The sequence below is a fragment of the Cetorhinus maximus genome, chromosome 22 (assembly GCF_964194155.1).
Source record: "Cetorhinus maximus chromosome 22, sCetMax3.hap1.1, whole genome shotgun sequence".
Taxonomy (NCBI): Eukaryota; Metazoa; Chordata; class Chondrichthyes; order Lamniformes; family Cetorhinidae; genus Cetorhinus; species Cetorhinus maximus.
This window is the reverse complement of record NC_135900.1, coordinates 72295461-72322599: the sequence shown is the minus strand read 5'-3', so window position 1 is coordinate 72322599 and position 27139 is coordinate 72295461. Positions and strand designations below refer to the sequence as shown.

At 44.8% G+C, this 27139-nt stretch overlaps 1 protein-coding gene across 1 annotated transcript in view; it reads left to right on the top strand.

Moving 5' to 3' along the window:
- Positions 1-27139, top strand: part of LOC144696788 (xylosyl- and glucuronyltransferase LARGE1) — a 366558-nt gene that overhangs the window by 269398 nt on the left and 70021 nt on the right. Inside the window, exon 9 of the mRNA XM_078568532.1 lies at positions 8523-8648. Coding sequence (XP_078424658.1) covers positions 8523-8648 — 126 coding nt within the window. The remainder of the gene's footprint in view (positions 1-8522; positions 8649-27139) is intronic.

Below are 27139 nucleotides of genomic sequence, written 5' to 3'. Positions count from 1 at the left end.
AAGTCTCAGCTGTGGCTCACTTGGAAGAACCCTTGCCTCAGATTTACAAGGTTCCTAGTTCAAGTCCCTCTCCAGGGCTTGAGCACAAAAATCAGCACTGACACTGTAGTGTAGTACTGAGGGAGTGCTGCACTGTCATCTGCACTGTCTTTCGGATGAGACATATGAATTAGAAACAGGAGTAGGCCATTCAGCCCTTCGAACCTGCTCTGTCATTCAATAAGATCATGGCTGATCTGACTGTAACCTCCTGCCTACTGCTGATAACCTTTCACCCCCTTGTTTATAAAGAAGTTATCTAGCTCTGCCTTGGAAACATTGAAAGACTCTGCTTCTCTTTTGAGGAAGGGAGTTCCAAAGACTCAAGGCCCTCTGAGAGAGAAAAATTCTGCTCATCTCTGTCTTCAATGGGTGACGTCTTATTTTTAAACAGTGATCCCTAGTTCTAAATTCTCCCACAAGAGGAAACATCCTCTCCACACCCACCCTGTCAAGACCCCTCAAGATCTTATATATTTCAATCAAGTTGCCTCTTACTTTTCTAAACTCCAGCAGATACAAGTCTAACCTGTCCAATGTTTTCTCAAGACAACCCATCCATTCCTGGTATTAGTTTAGTAAACCTTCTCTGAACTGCTTCCAATGCATTTACATCCTTAGGCCCCATCTGTCTGTCCAGGTGGATGTGAAAGATTCCATGGGTACTATTTTGAAGAAGAGCTGGGAAGTTACCCCCCATGTGCTGGCTAATATTTATCCCTCAATCAGCATCACAAAAACAGCTCTCTGGTCATTGTAACCTTTCTATTTGTGGGAGCTTGCTGTGTGCAAATTGGCTGTCGCATTTCCTACATTACAAGAGTGACTTCGCTTCAAAAGTATTTCATTGGCTGTAAAGCACTTTGAGACGTCCAGTGGTCATGAAAAGCCCTATCTAAATGCAAACCTTTCTTTCTTCTGTCTATAATTAAGAGCAAAATCGGGGAGGGTGTAAATTCAGCATCACAACCTATCCCATCAGCTTCCTGCCAGGCAATTTAGGCTAAAATTGCACCCCGTTAGAATAGCATCATTAAAAAGGATTGGACAATATTTGGAAAGGAAAAATGATAGAAAAGTTAAGGAGAATGGGTGTGGAAATGTATTCAAAGAGGCAGAGCAAGTTGAGGACTGAGACCGACATGGACATGCTGGTTAAAATGGCCTCCTTCTATCATTCTATAATAATTGGGCTGAGCTGAGATGTGTGTAGTCTTTTATTCTGTCTGAGAAACTAAATGCTACTTTACTTGAAGCTGCATGGAGTGCAGTCTTCCCCCAAACCAAGTTCGAAGCGTGTTTGGTGTGAAAGAAATGAAGTAACTTACTGAGGCTTGGAGATATCAGCAGCTACACTGATATTGAGCGATTCCACAGTGGAAGTGTAAAAGGATGACTAGAAATCATAGCTTATTCACACTTGGCCAGTTTAACAGGATGGAGCCAAAGCCAAGCTTGGCTATGCAGAGACTCAGATTTATTACAGTGGGAACGCCAGGAGTGTGCAGCAAGCTGTATTTCACTCAGTAGAACCAGAGGAGGGAATGGCAATTTTAAGTGGTTGCTTTATTGAAAAACTGTTCATTCGTCCTGAAAATAAGCACGGTGACCAGGTGTACCAATCACTAAAAGCTAGTACACAGGTACAAAATGCAATCAGAGAGGCTAATGGAATATTAGTGTTTATCTCAAGGGGACTGAAATATGAAATGGAGGCTGTTATGCTTCAGTTGTACAGAATCTTGTTTTTTTTTAAATTCTTTTTTATGTGGGTGTTGCTGGCAAGGCCAACATTTATTGCCCATCCCTAACTGCCTGTGAGAAGGTGGTAGCAAGCCGCCTTCTTGAACTGCTGCAGTCCATGTGGTGTAGGTAGAGCCACAGTGCTGTTAGGGAGGGAGTTCCAGGATTTTGACACAGACAGTGAAGGAACGGCGATATATTTCCAAGTCAGGATGGCGAGTGGCTTGGAGGGGAACTTGCAGGTGTTGGCATTCCCATATGTCTGCTTGCCCTTGTCCTTCTAGGTGGTAGATGTCGTGGGTTTGGTCAGGGAGTATCTGGAGCACTGTGTTCGGTTTTGGACACCCCATCTTAAGAAGGACGTACTAGCTTCGGAAGGGCTACATCACTGTTTCACCATCTATAATACCAGAGATTGAGAGGTGAAATTCTAAGGATGGTTGCATAAACTTGGTTGTATTCCCTTGAGTGTAGAGGGTTGAGGATGGGGGGCATCTAATGAAGGTGTTTTATGAGATAACGGGTAGGTACAACTATTCTGGTGGGGAGATTCAAAACAAGATTGAGAATAATCTTAAAATTTGAGCTAGGAGTGAAATCAGGGCACACAGACGGTAATGGAAATCTGAAACTCTCTTTTCCCAAAAAGCAGTGGATGCTGGAGATGAATAGAAATTTACACAACTAAAACTTGACAGATTTTTACTACGTGAGGCTACTAAGGGATACAGAGCAAAGGCTGGTAAATGGTGTTGAGGGATAGGTCAGCCATTATTTAATTTGTTGGTAGAACAGGCTTGAATAGCTTAATCCTGTTCCTATTTGTAATGAATAATGTTTGCTTGAGTTATTTTTTGAAGGACTGTGTTTACAAAATGGTATTGTCATTAAAACATCCTTTATTAATGACTGTAATATTTTCTGCTCTGCTTTTAGTGCCACCTTCTTTCATCACATAGTCTCAAATCAGTAAAGTAAAACTGTCCAGACCAGGGGACGGATTTTCACAACCAAGGCGGGAAGCTCGAGTTGGGAAATTTCCCGACTCGGCAGACCCGCCTCTATTTAAAGGGCCCTATTAGATCCAATTCAGGGAGGTGAGGGTGGGATAGTCAGGGCTGCTGATCCCGGAAGCAGCTCGCAGGCGGTCATAACGTTGAGCAAGTGCCAAGTTGGTTTAAACGCTCTAAGGCTCTCTAGCTCTCACCCTTCACAACCTGTTGCCCCCCACCCACTTCCATGCCCCCTTCATGCCAACTCATGTCCCCAACCCATCCCCCATGCCACTTTCATAGCCACTCACCCAGTATCCAGAATGGGCAGGAGCCATGTGGAGATGCAGAAAAAAACTTCTAACAATCTAATACAATTTCACTCCTATGCACTTGATGGTGAAAAAACTCCCTTTCATGAAACCCATTAAAAGCTTTCAAATCTCCTCAAGTGGATAATCTCTTATAAAAACAAACAAACCGATTCAGACCCGCATCAAAGACAGATAATCTTTTAATAGCCTCTTTAAACTGTCAATCAAATGTGAACTCAGGACCCCAAGATTATTATCACTTTTGCAACTTAGCCAAGCATTCATAATGACATGGTATCCCTTGAGAAATGTCAACAAAGACCTCTATCTAAACTGCTCAAACAGACGGTAATGTCTTTTTCTAACCTACACCAGATGGCCCGTCAATCAAAGCAGTCCAGCACAAGGGTTTTTTTTAAACTCTCACTGACAGCTTAAGCCTGTTTGTCTTCATGTTTAAAGTGGTGGATTTAAAAAAAAACATCAGATCATGATACTTAAATGAACCTTATTCACCCATCAAGAGTGTTTATGTCTACTCCATCAATTTGTGACTCCCACACTGCAGGTTAAGGCCCTTGAAAGGCACCATGGGGTCAGGGAGACTCCACGAAAATCCATCCCATGCTTTCCAAACTACACCATGTGGGGCATGTGCTATGGTTCTGAAGAACACCCATTCTTCTGAGCTATTGAACCTTTCCCCATACCCGGTGTTAAGAACCACTGAATGCAAACTGAATTAAAATTTATTGTACATTCCTCCTCTAACAAAATGCCCTAGTTGAAGTGATGAGAAGAAAATAAACTTCGCTAATAAGTGATGCATTCAGCAATTTGGATGGATTTCAAATGCCCTAAAATTCGAAGCGTTTTCTCTACCTGCTTTTTACTTCCACATTCCTCCCTTTTTCTCCATCTTATGATGTGTGAGGCTGGGTAATGAGGTGTATTGTTAGGTATCGAACGTGGGGACCTTTGTTGCCCTTTGTGGCTGGGCAACTTTTGAGATACAGCCACCACGCAACTCAAGGAGATAACCCACACTTTGAAGCACATGTGAGTTTGAATCTTAGGTTGGTGAGCGCCATTATGATCAGTGGTAATGTGGCACTCCACTTAGATTGTAATACTGCACGTCTGCCAATTTTATAGTGTCACAGTCACTTGGACTATAATATGCACCTGTTTATAGCTTCTCACTATGGTTTAATATGTGGTACTGCCTTGTTAACCTCAGTGTTTGGGTTATTTAGAATACACAGGTACACTTGCCTCTAGTGGCTAATGTACAGGGATGAAATAAAAAGCACACTGTTCTTTTATAATTGCACAGACCCTGACAATCACATTAACATGAAGAAAAACACGGATATTCATGGTCTTAATAGTGCGCACAGCTAGCATCATCAAATTTTTCAAATACATGAATCATTGCACACCCTAAAGTAACAGCCATTTATGAAGGTGAGCTTGGAATATCAAGTTACTTATCTCCCAGTAAAGTTAAAGCACCTTTGGCTCCCAATAATCCAAAGGAAGCCTCCAGGAAGTTCAGCCTTTCCAGCTCAAAGATATTACATGGTGCCAAGAGTCAACCCGCCAAAAACCAGGAGGACGAGAATGGGAGCGCAATGGGTCTTGTAATGAAATGAGAAATGTATTCTGTAAATGGCTAACTGTGGGAAGTGGCTCTTCCTGCGGCCATGACCTGACCCATCCCTCTAGATTAAGGTTAATGCCATATGCAGGCCAGGCCCCCAGCAGTACCACTTGGGGAAGAAGAGGAAAATCAGTTGCTTACGTCTTTTAACTGAGTTAAGCAAAGATTTAACAAGAATAGTTTCATATTTTTGTTGCACCAGTCAATGTACAGATATCTCCCTGAGCTAGAGACTGATAGACACTAGTCAGTCTATAAATATCTCTTTGAGCTAGTGACTGCTTCCAGTCAGTGTACAGATAGCTTTCTGAGAGAGAGACTGATGGATACCAGTCAGTCTATAAATATCTCCCTGAGCTAGAGACTGATAGCACCAGTCAGTGTACAGCAATTTCCTTGAGGAAGAGAGTGTTAGACAGCAGTCAGTGTACAAATATCTCCCTGAGGGAGAGAGAGAGAGATAGACTCCAATCAGTATACATACATTTCCCTGAGGGAGAGAGTGATAGACACCAATCAGTGTACAGGTTTCTCCCTGAGGGAGAGAGACTGATAAACGCCAGTCAGTATACAGATATCTCCCTGAGGGATGAGGGAGAGAGCAATAGACACCAGTCAGTGTACAGATATCTCACTGAGTGGGAGGGTGATAAATACCTGCCAGTGTACAAATATCTCCCCAAGGGAGAAAGTGATAGACACCGGTCAGTGTACAGATATCTCCCCAAGGGAGAGAGACTGATAGACACCAGTCAGTGCACATATATCTCCCTGAGGGAGAGAGTGATAGACACCAGTCAGTATACAAATATTTCCCTGAGGGCAAGAGAGATAGACACCAGTCAGTGTGCAGATATCTCCCTGAGTGAGAGGGTGATAGACATCTGTCAGGGTATAGACATCTACCTGAATGACAGAGCAATAGACAGCACTCAATATACAAATATCTCCCTGAGGGAGAAAGAAATTGATACCAGTCAGTGTACAAGTATCACCCTCAGTGAGAGGGACTGCTGATTATCAGTGAGTGTTACCACCCTAAGGACAAAGAACTGACACACTAACCATTGAATAAATAGCTTCCTGAGAGAGGGACTGAGAGACATCAGTCAATACGGAGATATGTCTCTGAATGATGAGCTAAGACAAAGTCCTATTAAACGTGTTTTCCATTTGAAATGGAATAGGAAACAGAGAAATAACAGAAGGAATAATACAAGAGCAAAATATTGCAGATGTTGGAAATCTGGAATAAAAACAAATGCTGGAAATACTGCACAGGTCTGGCAGCATCTGTGCAGAGAGAAGCAGAGTTAACATTTCAGGTCAAGGCCCTTGACCTGAAGGAATAATACAGCCAGGTGCATGAGACTTAAATATTCAGAGAACTGGGAGCCAGGGATTTGCAGTTCAAATAACATACAAGCATACATATGAACATACGAATTAGGAGCAGGAGTAGGCCACTCGGCCCTTGAGCCTGCTCTGTCATTCAATAAGATCACAGCTGATCTGATTGTAACCTCAACCCCACATTCCCACCGACCCCCGATAACCTTTCATCCCTTGTTAATCAAGAATCTATCTAGCTCTGCCTTAAAAATATTCAAAGACTCCGCTTCCACCGCCTTTTGAGGAAGAGAGTTCGAAAGACTCACAACCGTCTGAGAGAAAAAATTTCTCCCCTGTTTCTAGATCCTGTGACAAGAGGAAACATTCTCTCCACATCCACCCTGTCTAGACCCCTCAGGATCTTAAAGGTTTTAATCAAGTCACCTCTTACTCTTCTAAATTCCAGTGGATACCTGACATGTCCAGCCTGTCCCATAAGACAACCCGCCCATTCCTGGTATTAGTCTAGTAACCCTTCTCTGAACTGCTTCCAACACATTTACATCTTTTCTTAAATAAGGAGACCAGTACTGTACACAATATTCTAGATGTGGTCTTACCAGTGCAGAGGAGTTAGGAACCAAAAGTGTGAAGGGAGTTTAATAACTTGGAGTATAGTGAACTTGCAGTCAAATCTGAACTCAGTACATAATTACAATGAAAAGGATAAGCAGGCTATTCTACCAGTGGGATTGAGTATTCATCACAAGATGTAGTGTTGCTATAAAATTGGGTTCACAGCTCCTCTGGAATGCTCTGTACAATTCTGGTTATCTGATCACAGGAAAGCTATCATTGATCTTCAAGCAAAATAAATAAAAAATATCCTGGGTGTCAGGAATTTCACTGTTAAGGAAAAGTTTAGGAAATTGGGCTTGTCTTTTTTTTACCTATGTCACAATAGCATGTTGTGATATTCATTCTGAAAAGTTGAAGCGCTAAGGAAATGTTTATTCTTTTCGTCCTTATTTCTCTGTCTCCCTCTCTCTATTTCTGTCTTCCTTTCCATCCCACTCAAAAGAGGAGATTTTGAGGTGACCAAAGTTTTCAAGTCAATGAAGCAGATAGAGAAAGACAATGCAACAACAGTGAATGGTTCAATACCAGGGACCATGGGCTACGGATTAGCATTTAATAAGAAAGCAACTTTTTCATAAATTCCTAGGTGTTCATGTCATGTTAAATTATATTGTTAAGGTTGGTTAATGTCAGTTACATTGTTAAGGTTTGTTAATTGTGTTGTTAAGGTTAAGATGGGTATTAATTGTCTTTGAGCATGTATAAATAGGGGATTACTGGGACACTGGGTTGAGTGGGAGGCGAGCTGTGAGACTGGGCAAATCGATAAACTCTCTCAATAAAGAAAAGCTTTGAGAGCTTGGTTTCTGCTTCACCAACCTATTAAGACTAGGGAAGAAACTGAAAAATGTTTTGGAGTGGAAAAATTAAGTGGTACAAGGGATGCTGCCTGCTTGGTGTGGCACCATGCTTAGCAAGAATGGGGATCACAAGTACAGCCCCTAACATTGTAGCATCAATTCTAGAGTCCACATTAAGAGAGCACGGTCACTATTTACTTGCAGCAAGAAGGTGCAGGGGAGGTTGCCAGAGCATTTGTGCCGATTGTCCTTCCCTATTCTGAACATAACAACTAATCTGAATACAATACACTGGATCAGTTTGACATTGTTGACTATGTTATTATGGAATAAAGATCTCTGACTAATTTGTTCTGACCAGTAAGACTGTGATCATTAGACAGGTCGCCTTATGTTGCCAACAATTCAGGATTGTCCTGGAGTCACCAAGAATTAAAGATTAATTTACAAAAGGAAAAAAAATCTCATGTATATTACAAAAAAAATGTTTTTCACTTCCAGTTTATTTGAACACCTTATTAGTAATACTAATGTTGGCGATGAGATATAAAGGCTGTTTGACGGACAGTTCAGAATGATCTACTCTAATTATAAAGAGCCTGTTTGCTTTCCAATTGGGATGAGAAGAGGGTACACTGGAAGGCTGAACATGTTAGGAGACCAATGGTGGGAGTGGGGTGGTTGGACATGAAAGGTCATGTGATGAAACCACCAAGAATATGTCCAACCAGAGCTGGCAATCCAAAGTCACCACAGTAAACAAATTATAGCGTACGTTTTATTTTTTGTTTTGACTCTTGTCAAAACTGACATTAAAAAAAAATCAAGATTTTAGTTGATGTCAATAGAACAAATTTGACCCGTTTACCAGGATTATATTTCTGTTAGAAGTCTCCATGTGATCCTGAGGGCAATTGGGCATTTCAGTAATTCTCAATATAATTTAGGCAATAATCTCTGACTGATTTTGGTATTTTCTCTTTGTCCTCCGCCTGTGCAGGATATTTTCAATGCCGTCATTAAGCAGAATCCTTTCCTGGTGTACCAGCTTCCGTGTTTCTGGAATGTTCAGCTGTCAGATCACACACGCTCTGAACAGTGCTACAAGGATGTGTCAGACCTCAAGGTAAGGCTTGTTATAAGAATCTTAATTGCTGGAGTAGAGGGTGTGTAAGAGATTTCCCCACTGCACAAAGCCAGAGATAACTCTGTAACATATGAGCAGCTTGCAGCCATTTTTGTATCTGAAGTCCACAGTGAAATCTTTCACCTCATTCTTTTACATCTGTAGAGCAACAGAGGTCTCAGTTAAGTTTAAACTGCTTTTATCAGGTCTTTTGCACAGTTATGCTTCATCTAAGACAGCACCGCCTCTCTCTTTATCTTTCACGTTGCTAGTCACTCACTGTAGCCTAGTACAACTGCTCTGTAATATCTCCAGAGTATTTTCTTGTTGGTGCTTTGGGTCATCTGGCACCTTATTCATGCAATCTGAAACTTCACAGGCTTATGACAGGCCGACTCCTATAGGGATCCACGCACTGATTTCCTGTGGTCACCTTTCCTACAGGAGACATAGGAACAGGAGTGCACCATTCAGCCCCAAGAGCCTGCTCCACCATTCAACTAGATCATGGCTGATCATCCACTTCAACTCACTATTCCCATATCCCTTGATGTCAATTGATAATTGGACATGAATAGTTTATCATTGACTTCACTGCTTCTCTGCAGCAAGAGCGGACTGTTGTGGTATAATACCAGTCTAGCAAGTTCTTACTTCTATTTCCACACTCAAGTGTCCTACATCACTTGTTAGGAAATAGACAAAATATCGAATCTAAGTAGGCAAGGAGGCTAGAAACCAAACTCAGGACCATCAGGCTGGGAATGAGTTGTTACGTCTATAGGGTCATGCTGAAATCTGATAAGTCTTTAAAGAATCATGCAGTGCAGAATGAGATCATTTGGCCTACTGTGTCTGTAAAACAGTTAGCATTGCAGTTTTCTCCACTGCACAGAATCACAGAATTGTTATGGTGTCGAAGGAGGCCATTTGGCCCATCGTGTCTGTACCAGCTCTCTGAGCATTTTAACTTAGTGCCAATCTCATGCCTTAATTTATCCAGTTCCCTTTTGAAAGTTACTTTTGAGTCAGCTTCCAATCCCCCACCCACTTTAAGACAGTGCATTCCAGAGGGCCATTTGGCATCCACAATGGAATGAAACGTGGGATTGGATGTGAGCCATGCACTCAGCCCCTAGCATTGACAAGTTGCAAGTAGAGTTGTGATCAGAGACCTGAACTTGGAACTTTGTAATTGGGTGGTAGACTTTTCCAGCATCATTGCAAAGCAATAAGGCTGTCTGCTGTCAATAAATGAGGCTACAAGACTGCCTCATGCATATGTAATGGGATTTTTTACAATCTAATAAATAATAATGGCAGCTAATTTCGATGGTCTTTCTCCATTCTCTTTTGGAGCACATTAACATTTTGTAAAGGGTGTGCACCGCCTGCTAATAAGAGGCTGGCGGTTTCAAATGGAAGATTAATGTCATCTTATTCCTCAATAATGGGACTTTTAATGAACAATATTGGTGGAAATGACATCATCAAGGAAGTGTGTCAAAATGTAACAGCAATACATGTCCTTAATGGCCTGCGTGCTATCATATTTGTGTTCTTGTGCCTGTGTGACTGGTACCAGAAAACCTAAGTGTCACTGTTTTACTTTCTCTTAATCATCATGGAGATGTTGCTGTTCTGTGCCCTAGCCATTTATTTGTCATCCCAAAGTAAAGAAGTAAATTTTGACACTCACTATAAATTGCACCTTCCAATAATCCATGCTCAGTTGTCCTCTTTTCCAAACTAGACTGCAGCATGAAAGGTTTCGTTTCTTCTCATCTCCTCTGAAATATTCCCTACCTCTCAAAATAAATGAACCTACTTTACCGAGGACCTTCACATTCTCAAGTATTCCAGAGCACTTCACAGCTGATGAAGCATAGTCAATGTAGGAAATGTGGCAGCCTAGTTGCATACGGTGCAGCAGTGAGATTATGACTAGATAATCTATTTTAGTGATGTTGGTTAAGAGATACATTTTGACCAGGAGACACACCACTTAAAAAAAAGTTTAGTTGGCTACTTATTTCACTGTGTGTTTGTGGGATCTTGCTGTGCACAGACGGCCTGCTGTATTTCCCTACATTGCAACAATGACTACACTTCACAAGTAACTCAATGGCTGCAAAGCACTTTGGGACATTCTGAGGCCATGAAAGGCACCGTATAATGTTCTCCTCTTAAGCAAATTGGCATTTTTGACATGCTGGTTTTCATGCAATCATTGCAAGGTTATATTAACGCTGGAGGATGTCACAATAAAACTATGTTATATTCCTGTCTGATGTGCACATGCATTCCAGTTAGAAGGGGCCAGTCACTGGATCATAGAATCACAGAATGTTTACAGCACTGAAGAAGGCTCGCCCCATTCTCGACCCTTCCACTAGATGGAACAGTTTCTCCCTATCTACTCTATTCAAACCCCTCATGATTTTCAACACCTCTATCAAATCTCCTCCCAATCTTGTCTTTTCTAAGAAGAATAGCTGCAGCTTCACCAATTCATCTGCATAACTGAAGTCTCACATCCCCACAACCATTTCGTAAACCTTTTCTGCACCGTCACATCCTTAGGGTGGGATAATGCATAAATGAACCTTGTTGACCTCTTCCTTTACTGAGCCTAGGAAACGATGAACCCAATTGAAATGTCCCAACTGCAAACCCAGGTAAAATTCACTGACTCGTGTTGTGTGGCACTACCACTGTGCTAACTGAGATAGATTCTGAACAAATTTAGCAGCTCAAAACTGAGCATCCTTGAAACATTGTGGGTGAGCAGCAGCAGTAGAATTGTATTGATGGCCCCAGAAATCCCCCTTCTACTATTACCATCAAACCATGGTACCAACCGTGGTTCAATGAGGAATGTAGGAGAGCATGCCAGGAGCAGCACCTGGCATACCTGAAAATGAGGTGCCAACATGGTGAAGCTACAATTCAGGACTACTTGCATGCTAAACATTGGAAGGAGCATGCGATAGACAGAGCAACGCAATCCACAACCAATAGATCAGACAGATCAAAGCTCTGCAGTCCTGGCATGTCCAGTTGTAAATAATGGTGGACAATTAAACAACTAACCAGAGAAGGAGGCTCCATCTTCAACAATGTGCAAAAGACAAGGATGAAGTGTTTGCAACCACCTTCAGCCAGAAGTGCCAAGTGAATGATCCATCTCGTCATCCTCCTGAGGTTCCCAGTTTCTCAATCTTCAAACAATTCAATTCACTCCACGTGATATCACGAAAAGGCTAAAGGCACTGGATACTACAAAGGCTATGGGCCCTGACAGCAATCCAGTAGTAGTACTGAAGACTCCAGAAGTTGCTCCACAACTATCCGTTCCCCTGACAAGCTGTTCCAGTGCAGCCACAACACTGACATCTACCTGGTAATGTGGCAAATTGCCTAGGTATGTCCTGTTCAGAAAAAGCAGGAAAAATCCAATCCAGCCGTAGCCCAGGTTCGATTCCGCAATCAACTGCTAAAATTAATGTGCATCACTTGATTGAAAACTGAAAACACCAATCAGCTCGGCCAGGATCAATGGGGCAAAAGCTTAACAAAGTGATGGAGGATGACATCAGCTTCAGCTGCTTCACCAATGACCTTTTCTGCATAAGGTCAGAAGTGGGGATGTTCGCTGAAGATTCCACAATGTTCAGTTCCATTTGTAATGCCTCAGATACCAAAGTAGTCTGTTCCTGCATGCAGCAAGACCTGGACAACATTCAAGTCTAGGCTGATATTTGGCAAGTAACATTCATGCCAAGCCACTGGCAGGCAACGACCATCTTCAACTATCCAACTATCTCTCCTTAACATTCATCGGCATTATCACCGTGGAATCACCAACATAGATAGGAGCAGGAGTAGGCCATTTGGCATGTCAAGCCATTCAGTTAGATCATTGCTACCTTGACACAACTTTCCACGCTGTTCCCAAATCCCTTGATGGCATTAGTATCCAGAATCCTTCTGTCTTGAATATACTCAATTTTTAAAATTCTTTTTTTTATTCATTCATGGGATGTTGGCGTTGCTGGCTAGGCCAGCATTTATTGCTCATCCCTAATTGCCCTTGAGGAGGTGGTGGTGAGCTGCCTTCTTAAACCGCTGCAGTCCATATGGTATAGGCACACCCACAGTGCTGTTAGGGAGGGAATTCCAGGATTTTGACCCAGCGACAGTGAAAGAACGGTGATATATTTCCAAGTCAGGATGGTGAGTGGCTTGGAGGGGAACTTCCAGGTAGTGGTATTCCCATGTGTCTGCTGCCCTTGTCCTTCTAGACGGTAGTGGTCATGGGTTTGGAAGGTGCTGTCTAAGGAGCCTTGGTGAGCTTTCGCAGCCCTCTGGAGTGGAGAATGCCAAAGATTCATCACTCTTTGACTGAGGAAATTCCTCTTCATCTCCATCAACATCCATTGACCTGAAGCTTGACTGGACCAGCCAGAAAATACTATGACTTGAAGAGCAGGTCAGAAGCTGGGTATTCTGTGACACGTAACTCATCTCCTGACTCGCTAAAGACTGTTCACTATCTACAAGGCACAAAGTGTGATGGAATACTCCTCACTTTCCTGGTTGAGTATATCTCCAACAACACTCCAGAAGCTTGACAACATTCAGGACAAAGCAACCCGCTAAAGGAGAACCAGTAGATGTAATATATTTGGATTTCCGAAAGGCATTCGATAAGGTGGCACTTTACTGCACAAGATGAGAGCTCAAGCTGTTGTGGGTGACATACTAGCATGGATAGAGGATTGGCTAACTAACAGAAAACAGAGTCAGGATAAAGGGGTCATTTTCAGGTTGGCAAACTGTAACTAGTGGAGTGCCACAGGGCTGAGCCAATCTATATGAATCTATATCTATCTGAATGAAGGGACAGACTGTATTTTAGCCAAATTTGCTGATGATACAAAGATAGATAGGAAAGCAAATTGTGAGGAGGATACAAAGAGTCTACAAAGGGATATAGGTAGACTAAGAGAGTGGGCAAACATTTGGCAGCTGGAGGTTCAGCAGAAAAATAGAAAAACAATCTACTATTTAAATGGAGAGAGACTGCAGAATGCTGCAGTACAGAGGGATCTGGGTGTCTTTCTACATGAACCACAAAAAGCCAGCATGCAGATACCATAAGTAATTAGGAAGGCAAATAGAATATTGGCCCTTATTGCAAGGCGGGCGAGGAGTAAAAGGAGGGAAGTCTTGCAGCAGCTGTAGAGGGGCATTGGTGAGGTCATTCCTAGAGTACTGTGTACAATTTTGGTCTCCTTACTTCAGGAGGGATATACTTGCATTGGAATCCATTCAGAGAGGTTCACCAGGCTGATTCCTGGGATGGAGGAGTTGTCTTTATGAGCAAAGGTTGAGCAGGTAGGGCCGGTACTCATAAGAGTTTAGAAGAATGAGAGGTGATCTTATTGAAACATACAAGATTCTGAGGGGGCTTGACAGGGTAGATGGTGAGAGGATACTTCACCTTGTGGGGGAATCTAGAACTAGGGAGCGCAGTTTAAAAATAAGTGGTCTCTCATTTAAGATGGAGAGGAGGAGGAATTTATTCTCTGAGAGTTATTTGCCTTTGCAATTCTCTCCCCAGAGAGCAGTGAAGGCTGGGTCATTGAATATATTCAAAACTGAGTTGGACAGTTTTTTAATCGACAAGGGAGTCCAGGGTTATGGGGGCAGGCAGGAGAGTAGAGTTAAGGCCACAATCAGATTAGCGATGATCTTATTGAATGACAGAGAAGGCTTGATGGGGCGAATGGCCTACTCCTGCTCCAATTTCTTATGATCTAATGATCATCACCACATTCACCACCTTAAGCATTCACTCCCTTGCAGCAGTGTGCACCACCTACAAGATGCACTGCACCAACGTGCCAAGCCTCCTTCAACAGCATCTCCAAAACTTTGCAACCTCTACCACCTAGAAGGACAAAGGCAGCAGATGCATGGGAGCATCACCACCTGCAAGTCCCCTTCCAAGTCAGACACCATCCTGACTTGGAAAATATATCACCGTTCCTTCACTGTCGCTGGGTCAGAATCCTGGAACTCCCTCCTTAACAGAACCAGTGCATGTACCTACATTACATTGACTGCAGCCGTTCAAGAAAGCTCACCGCCACCTTCTGAAGGGCAATTAGAGATGGGCAATAAATGCTGGCCTAGCCATGAATGAATAAGAAAAAAACTCAGAACTGAATGCGATTTGAATAAGGCTGTTTCCCTGGAGGATGCTGTTTTTAATGTGGAGTTCTAAATGTTTATTACCATTGCAAATTCATAATTAATAACATTTTGACTTACAAACAAATTGCCAGTAATATTAAGTCTCGGCCCCATTAATCTTCTCTCCCTGCTTGTTGGTTTTAGGGTGAACTAAGGAACAGGGATGCACATGCAAAATTGACGCGTACATGACTACCTGCAGCAATGTTGTTTAAATCAGGCATCACAAATTGCTGAACTAGAGAAAGCTTCAGTAGTTTATGTCCAGTGGGGGAGAAGAGGCTTCAAAGTTAAAAAAAAATGTGCAATTTAATTTCAGTTGGGTTATGGCTAATTTTGAACTTAACTGTAATAATGTAACTTGAATTGTAATAATAAATAGCAACCATCCATTTCATAAATAATTGGGGTTGTTTTCCATCTCCGGCCCATCAAACTTGTGTTCTCTTCTGTGTTGGGGCTTAAGTGAAGGACAGACTAGGATGTTGAAAAATTGTGCTCTGTTTGCCTTTCCCTCCTTCTCCGGAAGGGAAATTTCAGTCTTTCAGGCGCCTATCGAGGAGATCTTGCTAACCAAGAGAGCCAGTGTGGGCCACTGCGGAGATTCGGGCCACTGCGAAGGGGGCAGGGTGGGGGGTACGGGGTGGTGGTGCTGCAGAGATGTGGGCTGCTGCTGATATATAGACCACTGTGAAGTTTGGGAGGGGTGGACAGAGGGGGCACTGCTGCGGAGGTGGGGAACACTGCAGAGATGGGGCTACTGCACTGCAGGCCTGACATCCTAATGGGTACTTGTGCCTCCTGATGCCCTGCAGAGGGTGCAGCTCTTCTGAGAGCTCCATCTATCTCATCACAGCCTACTCTTGTGATGCTTCAGTCTGTCCTGTACATTTCTAAAGCATTGTAATGATCCTGAGGAGCTGAGATGGAAAATAGGTAAGTGAAGAAGAAGCTGTTATTTTATACAAGATAAAGCTGGAACGTTCTCTAAGAGTGAGTGGAAACAGAAAGGGAGAGCTTTCGTACTACAGATTCTGTTAAACACTCTGTCCTCAATAGTAAACCCCCATGATAATCAGATGGGTGGAGGGGAATTTTAAATGCTTAGATATGGGGAAAACATGCGACACAAACACCCATCACTTTTTTTATGGTGGTGGATATTAGGGCCTCTGAGTGGAAAAGTAGGTAATTCCATTAATATATTTAAAACAGGCTCCCACTGTGCAATTAGAAGCCTGATTTAAAATTGACCTGCTGCTGCACAGGTTTCCTACAGGTCATGAAAGCCAGCAGGGAAAGGGAGGTGGGAGCTAAGCATTCCATTTGGCCCAGAGGAGCAGGGGTACACCCCTACCCACCCTGCCACCACCCCCTGCCTCTCTGAAGCCTTTAGTCTCCCACACCCCATCAGCCTCCCCTCAGCTGTCCCAACTGCAGGCCTCCCATCTCCCTAGCGTGGGCCGCTCCAAGCACCGGATTGCCAGGGACTGAGTTCCCTGGTTGCAGCCTCTTGTTGCTGGTTTACCCTCCAGCTCATCAGCTTGGCTGTCTTATTTGGCCAGTGCTGGATGCGAAGGTGAAGATTAAAAGTGTTAGTGGCGCCCTCTATGAGATTGGCAGCCTTCCAGATCCCGGTCTAGGCAGGCTCTTTGGCCTCCACCACACTCTCCCCACCTCCTCCTAAATATCAGGGCCTCTCTGTCTGGAGTTTCTTTGGAAGAACTTAAAAACCCTGTTATCTTTAAGCGGGTCTTCATAGCGTGCAGGTGTAGGGGAACATTGTGATGTGGTGGTAATGTCACCGGGCTAGTAATCCAGAGGCCTAGGGTAATGCTCTAGAAAACACAGTTCAAATTTCATCACAACTCCTCATGGAATTTAAATTCAACTAATAAAACCTGGGACCAGTCTCAGTGATGGTGACCATGAAACTATCATTGACTGTTGTAAAAACCCATCTGGTTCACTAATGCCCTTTAGAGACGGAAGTCTGCCATCCTTACCTAGTCTGGCCTACATGTAACTCCAGACCCATAGTAATGTGGTTGACTCTTAAGTGCCCTTTAAAATATTCTAGCAAGCCACTCAGCTCAAGGGCAATTAGGGATGGGCAACAAACGCTGGCCTTGCCAGCGATGCCCACATCCCAAGGAAGAATAATTTTTTTAAAAGTCCAGAATGTTCTATCCAGGTCTGCCCTGAGCTGATTTATCCTAGCTAAGACAACAAATGTACTTTATTCATAAAATGAGTGAAAGTACATTTTATGGGGGGGGTGGGGGGAGAAAACAGTTGCATGTGTTTGCTATGTGCACAATCAGTCTCAGAGCCCCTGGAGGGGGTGGGAGGAGAGAAAAAAGCAATCAGACTTCTTGCTATGATTCGATACCTCACTCCCATAGCCATCCTTCCTGTGTGAGCTTTAACCATAAGGATGTAGGATATTCCATTCTAGGACCATTCCAGCAGAATTTAACTCTATCTTTAACCCTTACCATGAGTACACATGTCCAGCAGAGACTTTTGAAGATCACAGCTCCTCAACCCAAGAGCCCTGTATAAAATTAGCTAACTCAACACAGGCTGGAGATTCAACCAGGGTCCTTCCAGACCTGTAAGGTAGTCTCTGAGCAGAATCGCATAAAATGTATTGCATGGAAGCAGGCCTTTAAGTGCAATAGTTTAAGCTCCACCCAAACTTCCTCCTATCCTTCTTCATCTCAACCTATCAGCATAACTTTCTATACCTTCCATCCTCATGTATCCACGTGTGGATGACGTTATTGAGTCCTTGGCAGAGTTTCAGGAGATGTTTTCCGATCTTTCTGTGCTGTGCTTTTGCTGCTTAATGCAAATCTAAATCATTGTTCCGGCTGAAATTGGGCCTGTCGGGCACACTGCATCTCATTAGTTATTTTTACCAGTGATTTATGAAGCTGTTGTCGTCACCTGCAAGGTTAGGGAATCCTCCAGCATAAAATTGGAATTCACTGGCTGTCTGCTTGTTCCTGTCTTTCTCTGCCGTTTATGTCCACAGATTTTCACATGGAAAGCAATTGCATCAAAATCAGACCCATTGTCCTGGTGTCTCTTCACATTTCATTTCCCCACCAGACTTGCAATAGCAACGCCCGCCCCCCTTCCCACACCAAAATCTATCTGATGGAATTAGTTGTCTGAGGGATTGAGCTGTAGAGTACAAGGATGTTCTGGGATCCATTGCTCTGACGCAACAGATCGTCAGGGGGGGAGGGGGTGGCATAAAGAAAAACCTTTTTACACAGCGAGTGGTAATGATGTGGAACTCGCTGTCTACGAGAGTGGTGAAAGCAGAGACAATGATTATTGTAAAAGGAAACTTGGGTGGACACTTGAGGGCTACAAGGACAGAGCGAGGGAAAGGGATTCAACTGGATTGCTCTGCAAAGAGCCAGCATGGACTCGATGGGTCAAATGGCCTCCTTTTGTGCCTCAATGGCTGTATGAATAGTATTGCTTCTCAACTAGAAGATCAGCAGAATTCACAATTTCGGCGACTCCTGGAAGAATGAGCGCCCATCTGGACATCGTGGGATGGCAGGAGCGAGATCAGTGGTGCTGCCCCCACAGTCTGATAGCTGGGCACCCCCTCACTTTCCAGGCTCAAGCAATAGCACTGGGCACATGGGTTGGACTACAGGAATGCAAACACATTCAGGAGACGAGGGTTCAGAGTGGCAGATTATTGGCCAACATTATTTTTTGTTCTGGCAAGTCCGTAATTCCTGCATTAGCACCATGAGCGGTTAACCCTTACAACATGGCAGAATTTTCACCATACAGTTGCTCAGGACCACAAACACATCATAGGTTAGTCTGGGCCATTGCAGCACTCTCATCTCACACAGCAAAACGGAGTTAAGCACAGGGTGAATCAAAAAGGTCAGTCACAGGTTTTTTGAAATGGTTTGGAGATTGAGTTGCGTTGATGGACTCTGTTTTGAAACAAAATGAAATTGCACAGGTTTTAGACAGAAATAACCACAGGCTACACACATTGAAGATGTGGATTAAAGCTAGACCACGTGGAATGTCACAGTCTATTCCCGTCTGATATATTAAAGGTCGGTCTTTTCAACCCATTGGCCGGTACAATGTTTTGAGAACAGCAAGAAAAGTTTAAATGTATAACCCAAGCGGGGGAGGCTGGGGTGGGAGCACTCCCAACGCAAGGTAGCAGGTTTTGTTGACAAGCCCGACTGGGGAATCACTGACCATGAGCAGCACCTCCTTTCTGCAGCTGGAAACATAGAAAGATAAAGAACAAAGGGTACATGGACAGTACGTTTTAAACTAGAGTCTGCAATGCATAGCCTTGAAGTTCTGAGCTGAAAGCTAAAATGCAAGAGGTCAAACTCTGTAATCAGAAGACTTCTCAGTTAAAAAATGGTCATACAAAATGATTGTCAATTCACAAATGCAATAGGCTAAGTTGGTTATTATTTCTTTCACAATTTTTGCAGAGAAATGAGAATCAATAAAGTAAGTAGAATTTCCTTTGACTGTTACATCAGCTTGCTGCCTGTGATATAACGCAGGTTAACTGCCGGCTTCATATCTGACATCGTGCCATTGGAGTATTGGCTGGTAATCCATGTGAGGGCAGCTGTGAAAGATGCAATGTCCACTTCCAATCACTAGGGAACCCTATTGTTTTACCTCTTGGTTACACTATTGTATAATTAAATATTGAGAAGGAGAGGAGCATCCCTGAACATAAGCCACTCAGACTGCAAATGGAAGTGATTTTGAGAAATGGACTGAAGGAAAACCAATTTTAAATATTTTCTTAATTTACTGCAATGAAATGTGAAGGCGTTGGCTTGTATAGCTGTTAGTTGTTTTATAAATAAGTCAAACGATACTGTGTCTGTGTGTGTTTTGTTGGCACCAACTTGTGTGTGTGTGTGTGTGTGTGTGTGTGTGTGTGTTCATTTTGTTAATGAAACAATGCACTTTCTGCAGCTTGATTGATTCAGGATCACACTCTGAGCAGTGAGTCAAAGGGTTCTGAGTTCAAGCCTGAGAAAAAGTCTTAAGCACCTAAAGTTGCCCGATGCTCAAGTACAAATACCTTGGGAGTGCTACATTGTCAGATCAGATGACTTTCAGTCTCTGTACGGGTGAACATGAAAGCCATGACATTAATTTAGGAAGTCCTCCAGGTGTACTGGCCAACATTCCTCTTTCAACTGACACCCCAGAGAACAAATTTTCAGGATAATCTCGTCTGCTTCTTGTTGGACCCTGCCATGTTTGCCTACATAACAACAATGATCACACTTCAAAGGTAATCCATTAGATGTAAAGTGCTTTGGAACATCCTGAGAGTGTGGTAGGGTGCTATGTAAATGCAAGATCTTTCTCTTTCTTTAGGTTTGATGAGCATTGCCACTTCTAACCATCTCCAAAAGACCTCTACAGAATTTACCGAAATTCCTCATTGACCCAGGCCTCTTATTTAAGTATATAAAATATGGAGGAGACAATCCTTTCATACATTGATAGGCACAAGATATCTACAGTGGTCAAAATTGTGTTTTACGGATCCAAAATGTTTATTGTTAAAATATAACGCTTAGCCAACCCAATACTGGGAGACAATGCAACCAGATGTAGTACTCGGCATTAGAGATCAGAATGCCTTGGTTCAACTCTCAGCGTGTGGTGAGTTAGCCAGTCTCAGCTCAAGCAATTTGGATTCTGTGGTTGTCTCAGCACCCTGGACCAGGGAGGGGGAAAATAATTCACCAGCGCCCATTTTCCTGATGTCTATCAAATAGTTTTTGCTCTGAAGTAGACTTTAGGGGGGGGTAAAAGACAGGATCAGGCTTGGTAGTGATCGCTGCTGAGGCCAAATAGCCTCCCAGTATTCATTGTCTCGGTTCAGTCACATGAAATGCCCATAAGCAGCATCTTCCATTTTCAGACCAAGAACCAGAGGCAAGACAAGGGAAATTATTTTTTTACATCAAGAGTTGTTATGATCTGGAATGCATTGACTGAAGAAAAGGAAATTGGAGATTAACTTAAAAAGAAAAAAAAACATTGCAGGGCTATGGGGTAAGAACAGGGGAGTTAGAATAAGGGAAAGCTCTTTCAGAGAGGTGATATAGGTATGGTATGCAGTGCTACCTCCTTCTGTGCCTATTGAATATGAACCTAAATCATTTTAATTTTGTTTGTGATATTTTGTGCCTAATTGTATGCGAGGCTGTGCTCAAATCTGGTGATTTAACTGCACATGTTTCTCCCCAAGGGCCGCTAGCATTCCATCTGTAATTTTAGCAAATGCCCTGGCAGAATGTATAGACTCTGAACCCAATTCGGCTGATGTTTGTCAGACTGCTCTTGACAGAGTCATAAATTTGATTGTGTACGACTCATTGTGTTGAGTTTAATGATGGTGGGGAGGAAGAGATTGAACTGAACAAAATCATCCATAATGCCTGGTTTATAAACTGTGTGACCCTTTTTAGTCACTGGGGAGGATGCCTGTTGGGAAAGATGAATTGAATATCAAAGTTAATATTTTGCTCCTAATTTCAATAATTTAATATCTAATTGCTCCCAGCCCGGGAATTTAAAAGATTTAGTGTGGAACATGTTGACAAGTTGCGATATGCTATATTTATGAGTGGAAATAGCCACCAATTTGCGGGATTCATTGCATGCAGGCTTCAGGAATGGGCCTTTCGACTTTGATGCATATTAGAGCTTGAAAAGACATACTTCATATAGAATTTCATTTTCTTTTCCAAAGCCGATACTGAAAGGTCAAATAGTCATTTGGTAGTACAGACCTTAAATATTGCTGAAAAAAGAAGCATGCCAAAGCTTTTTGTCTTGCACTCATCAGAACACTTCCCAAGAATACCAATATAAGGGGAAAAACAACAATTTATACTGCATGTGAAGAGAGAGGCAGTATAAGTTGTTTTCCCCATGTCTCTTTTTTCAGCAATACTTTTCGGCAATAGACGTTTTTGAGCATTGTGCATTTGAATGTTTGTTCTCTCCTGAAGGTGCTGAGGTAATATTCTGTGGGTTCAGGCCATTCTCCTTGTCCCCAAGGCAAGTGCTAGCAGGATATTTGGCAGCCATTTGGGATTTATGGGGTGCTTACCCTCACAGTTAAGTTATATATACCTGGCAGCACCCCCATACCAGAAGGAATCATTGGACAAGAGCCTCGACTGAGGTTTGTTAGCTCTAGCACAGACCAGGCCTTGAATCTGTTCCGTGAAGCTCACTAATACATTGGATGATGCCCTTATCCACAAAGCCACTTGAGCTAGTTTTGCACATACACCACGGTGGATAGGGAAAGATTTCCTGGGCAATCCAGCCTGTTGTGATACCTCGTGCATTAGAAACCAGGAACTAGGTGATCTGATGGGGCAGGCGAAGAACCATATACAAAGCAAAGCACACGGGGAAAGAAAATCTGGAAAGTTCCTTCCCCCTGCCCCATCCTTCTTAAATATGCAGTTACATTCGAAGCCCTTCTAGTGATTATAATAGATACCATAGCTTCTCATGCTGTTACTCAGAATAAGTCAGTGGATAAAAAAGCAAAATACTGTGGATGCTGGAAATCTGAAATAAACAACAGAAAATGCTGGAAATACTCAGCAGGTCTGGCAGAGTCTGTGGAGAGAGAAACAGAAGTTAACATTTCAGTTCCATGATCTTTCAACAGAACTGGGAGATAGGTTTTTAAGCAAATGAAAGAGAGGAGGGTGGGAAGAAGAACAAAAGGCAAAGTCTGTGATAGAGTGGAGGGCAGGAGGGATTAAATGACAAAAGGTGTCATGGTGCAAAACCAAAAGGAGTGGTAATGGGGGAAACAAAAGATGAGCCTAGAGGAGGTATGAATGACAGGTTAGCTTCCGGCCAAACGCAAATTGAAGGAAACAGGAGCAACAAAAACGAGCCGGCAAAAAAACACGAAACAAGATGAGGGGAAATGGTTACGACCTAGATCACTGAACTCAACATTAAGTGCTCAGTTGAAAGATGAGGTGCTGTTCATTGAGCTTGCATCGAGCTTCATTGAGGCAATGTAGCAGGACAGAAAGGTGAGAGTGAGAACGATGGTGGACTGAGTGGAGTGTCCCGGTGTTAAGTCAGAGGGTCTGCCTTTTTACAAGGACAGGAGCATTATGTGGCTCTGGGAAAGCTTGTGTGTAAACTTGGTCTGACTCGTTAAGGCCAAAAGGTTTATCTGTCATAAGTAAGTACATCCTGAGGTCAATTCGAGTGATTTCTGTTGCTGGAAATGTTTCCTTGAAACTCAGAACAAACCAGCAGACCAACAGTGAGCAGTGGCATGGGTGGGGGTTGGTGATGGTGATGAACAGTGTTGGGGGTGTGTTGAGGGGGTGAGCAGTGTCTGGGTGTGTGTGTGGGGGTTGAACAGTATCTGGGATGTGTGTGTGGGGTTGAACAGTATTGGGGGTGTGTTGAGGAGTTGAACAGTATCAGGGTATGTTGAGGGGGTGAACAGTGTCGGCTGTGTGAGGATTGAACAGTATCGGAGGTGTGTTGAGGGGATGAACAGTGTCAGGGTTGAGTGTTGGAGAGTGAGCAGTGTCGGGGGCATGTTGAGGGGATTGAACAGTGTCAGGGGTGTGTTGAGGGGGTTGAACAGTGTCGGGGGTGTGTTAAGGGGGTTGAACAGTGTAGGGGGTGTGTTGAGGGGGTTGAACAGTGTCGGGGGTGTGTTGAGGGGGTTGAACAGTGTCGGGGGTGTGTGTTGGGGGTTGAACAGTGTCGGGGGTGTGTTGAGGGGGTTGAACAGTGTCGGGGGCGTGTTGAGGGGGTTGAACAGTGTCGGGGGCGTGTTGAGGGGGTTGAACAGTGTTGGGGGTGTGTTGAGGGGGTTGAACAGTGTCGGGGGTGTGTTGAGGGGGTTGAACAGTGTCGGGGGTGTGTGTTGGGGGTTGAACAGTGTCGGAGGTGTGTGTTGGGGGTTGAACAGTGTCGGGGGTGTGTTGAGGGGGTTGAACAGTGTCGGGGGTGTGTGTTGGGGGTTGAACAGTGTCGGGGGTGTGTTGAGGGGGTTGAACAGTGTCGGGGGCGTGTTGAGGGGGTTGAACAGTGTCGGGGGCGTGTTGAGGGGGTTGAACAGTGTCGGGGGCGTGTTGAGGGGGTTGAACAGTGTCGGGGGTGTGTTGAGGGGGTTGAACAGTGTCGGGGGTGTGTTGAGGGGGTTGAACAGTGTCGGGGGTGTGTTGAGGGGGTTGAACAGTGTCGGGGGTGTGTGTTGGGGGTTGAACAGTGTCGGAGGTGTGTTTTGGGGGTTGAACAGTGTCGGGGGTGCGTTGAGGGGGTTGAACAGTGTCGGGGGTGTGTGTTGGGGGTTGAACAGTGTCGGGGGTGTGTGTTGGGGGTTGAACAGTGTCGGGGGCGTGTTGAGGGGGTTGAACAGTGTCGGGGGCGTGTTGAGGGGGTTGAACAGTGTCAGAGGTGTGTTGAGGGGGTTGAACAGTGTCGGGGGTGTGTTGAGGGGGTTGAACAGTGTCGGGGGCGTGTTGAGGGGGTTGAACAGTGTCGGGGGCGTGTTGAGGGGGTTGAACAGTGTCAGAGGTGTGTGTTGGGGGTTGAACAGTGTCGGCGGCGTGTTGAGGGGGTTGAACAGTGTCGGGGGTGTGTGTTGGGGGTTGAACAGTGTCGGAGGTGTGTGTTGGGGGTTGAACAGTGTCGGGGGTGTGTTGAGGGGGTTGAACAGTGTCGGGGGTGTGTGTTGGGGGTTGAACAGTGTCGGGGGTGTGTTGAGGGGTTTGAACAGTGTCGGGGGCGTGTTGAGGGGGTTGAACAGTGTCGGGGGCGTGTTGAGGGGGTTGAACAGTGTCGGGGGCGTGTTGAGGGGGTTGAACAGTGTCGGGGGTGTGTTGAGGGGGTTGAACAGTGTCGGGGGTGTGTTGAGGGGGTTGAACAGTGTCGGGGGTGTGTTGAGGGGGTTGAACAGTGTCGGGGGTGTGTGTTGGGGGTTGAACAGTGTCGGAGGTGTGTGTTGGGGGTTGAACAGTGTCGGGGGTGCGTTGAGGGGGTTGAACAGTGTCGGGGGTGTGTGTTGGGGGTTGAACAGTGTCGGGGGTGTGTGTTGGGGGTTGAACAGTGTCGGGGGCGTGTTGAGGGGGTTGAACAGTGTCGGGGGCGTGTTGAGGGGGTTGAACAGTGTCGGGGGCGTGTTGAGGGGGTTGAACAGTGTCGGGGGCGTGTTGAGGGGGTTGAACAGTGTCGGGGGCGTGTTGAGGGGGTTGAACAGTGTCGGGGGCGTGTTGAGGGGGTTGGACAGTGTCGGGGGCGTGTTGAGGGGGTTGAACAGTGTCGGGGGCGTGTTGAGGGGGTTGAACAGTGTCGGGGGCGTGTTGAGGGGGTTGAACAGTGTCGGGGGCGTGTTGAGGGGGTTGAACAGTGTCGGGGACGTGTTGAGGGGGTTGAACAGTGTCGGGGGTGTGTTGAGGGGGTTGAACAGTTTCGGGGGCGTGTTGAGGGGGTTGAACAGTGTCGGGGGCGTGTTGAGGGGGTTGAACAGTGTCAGAGGTGTGTGTTGGGGGTTGAACAGTGTCGGGGGCGTGTTGAGGGGGTTGAACAGTGTCGGGGGCGTGTTGAGGGGGTTGAACAGTGTCGGGGGCGTGTTGAGGGGGTTGAACAGTGTCGGAGGTGTGTTTGGGGGTTGAACAGTGTCGGGGGTGTGTGTTGGGGGTTGAACAATGTCGGGGGCGTGTAGAGGGGGTTGAACAGTGTCGGGGGTTGAACAGTGTCGGAGGTGTGTGTTGGGGGTTGAACAATGTCGGGAGTGTGTGTTGGGGGTTGAACAGTGTCGGGGGCGTGTTGAGGGGGTTGAACAGTGTTGGGGGTGTGTAGGGGTTGAACAGTGTTGGGGGTGTGTTGAGGGGGTTGAACAGTGTCGGGGTTGTATTTGGGGGTTGAACAGTGTTGGGGGTGTGTTGAGGGGGTTGAACAGTGTCATGGGTGTGTTGAGGGGGTTGAACAGTGTCGGGGGTGTGTTGAGGGGGTTGAACAGCGTCAGGGTTGTGTGTTGGGGGTTGAATAGTGTCGGGGGTGTGTAGGGGTTGAACAGTGTTGGGGGTGTGTTGAGGGGGTTGAACAGTGTCGGGGGTGTGTAGGGGTTGAACAGTGTTGGGGGTGTGTTGAGGGGGTTGAACAGTGTCGGGGGCGTGTTGAGGGGGTTGAACAGTGTCGGGGTTGTATTTGGGGGTTGAACAGTGTCGGGGGTGTGTTGAGGGGGTTGAACAGTGTCAGGGTTGTGTGTTGGGGAGTGAGCAGTGTCGGGGGTGTGTTGAGGGGGTTGAACAGTGTCAGGGTTGTGTGTTGGGGAGTGAACAGTGTTGGGGGTGTGTAGGGGTTGAACAGTGTTGGGGGTGTGTTGAGGGGGTTGAACAGTGTCAGGGTTGTGTGTTTGGGGTTGAACAGTGTTGGGGGTGTGTAGGGGTTGAACAGTGTCGGGGGCGTGTTGGGGTTGAACAGTGTCATGGGTGTGTTGAGGGAGTGAGCAGTATCGCGAGTGCGGGAATGGGGTGTTGGGGGTGACATGGGGTGCTGGAGTGCTTTTATATTCCACCTGACTTACTTCGAGTTACACTCCTGAGCAGGTTTTATTCCTGCTAGGAACAGCTGTAAGTAAATCAGGCAAGTATAAAGCAAACAGCCAGGTTTACGTGCTGATAGGTCCCAAATGAGCCATCAGCGAGTGATCCCATGGAGCCATTTCTGGAGTATGGAATGTTCCAATTTTGTGCCTGAACCGGACCTCCAGAACTTCCGATGCCATTGTGACCCTCAACAGCAGCAAAATTCTCAGCATTCACAGCTATCGAGAATGACAGATCTGGCCCTTTATGCCAGTATAATGTCAGGGTCACTAATTTATCGCGGAGGCAAACAATCAGTTGTGCTTTTATTACATGGTTTGCATCACATACACAAAAGCATGTTATTGTCACCCAGGGTTGTCTGATGAGTGTCATCAATTCCAAGACTAATCCAGTAAATCATGGAATCATAGAATTTTACATCACTTAAACTGCGAGGCAGCTGACCTTGACATAGTCCAAGAGAGTCTATACCTTGTGCATTCTCTTATTCAAAATGTGCACTGACTTAGACACAGAATGGTGAAGGTTTACTGGAGAGCATCCAACTTAATACTGAGCTGA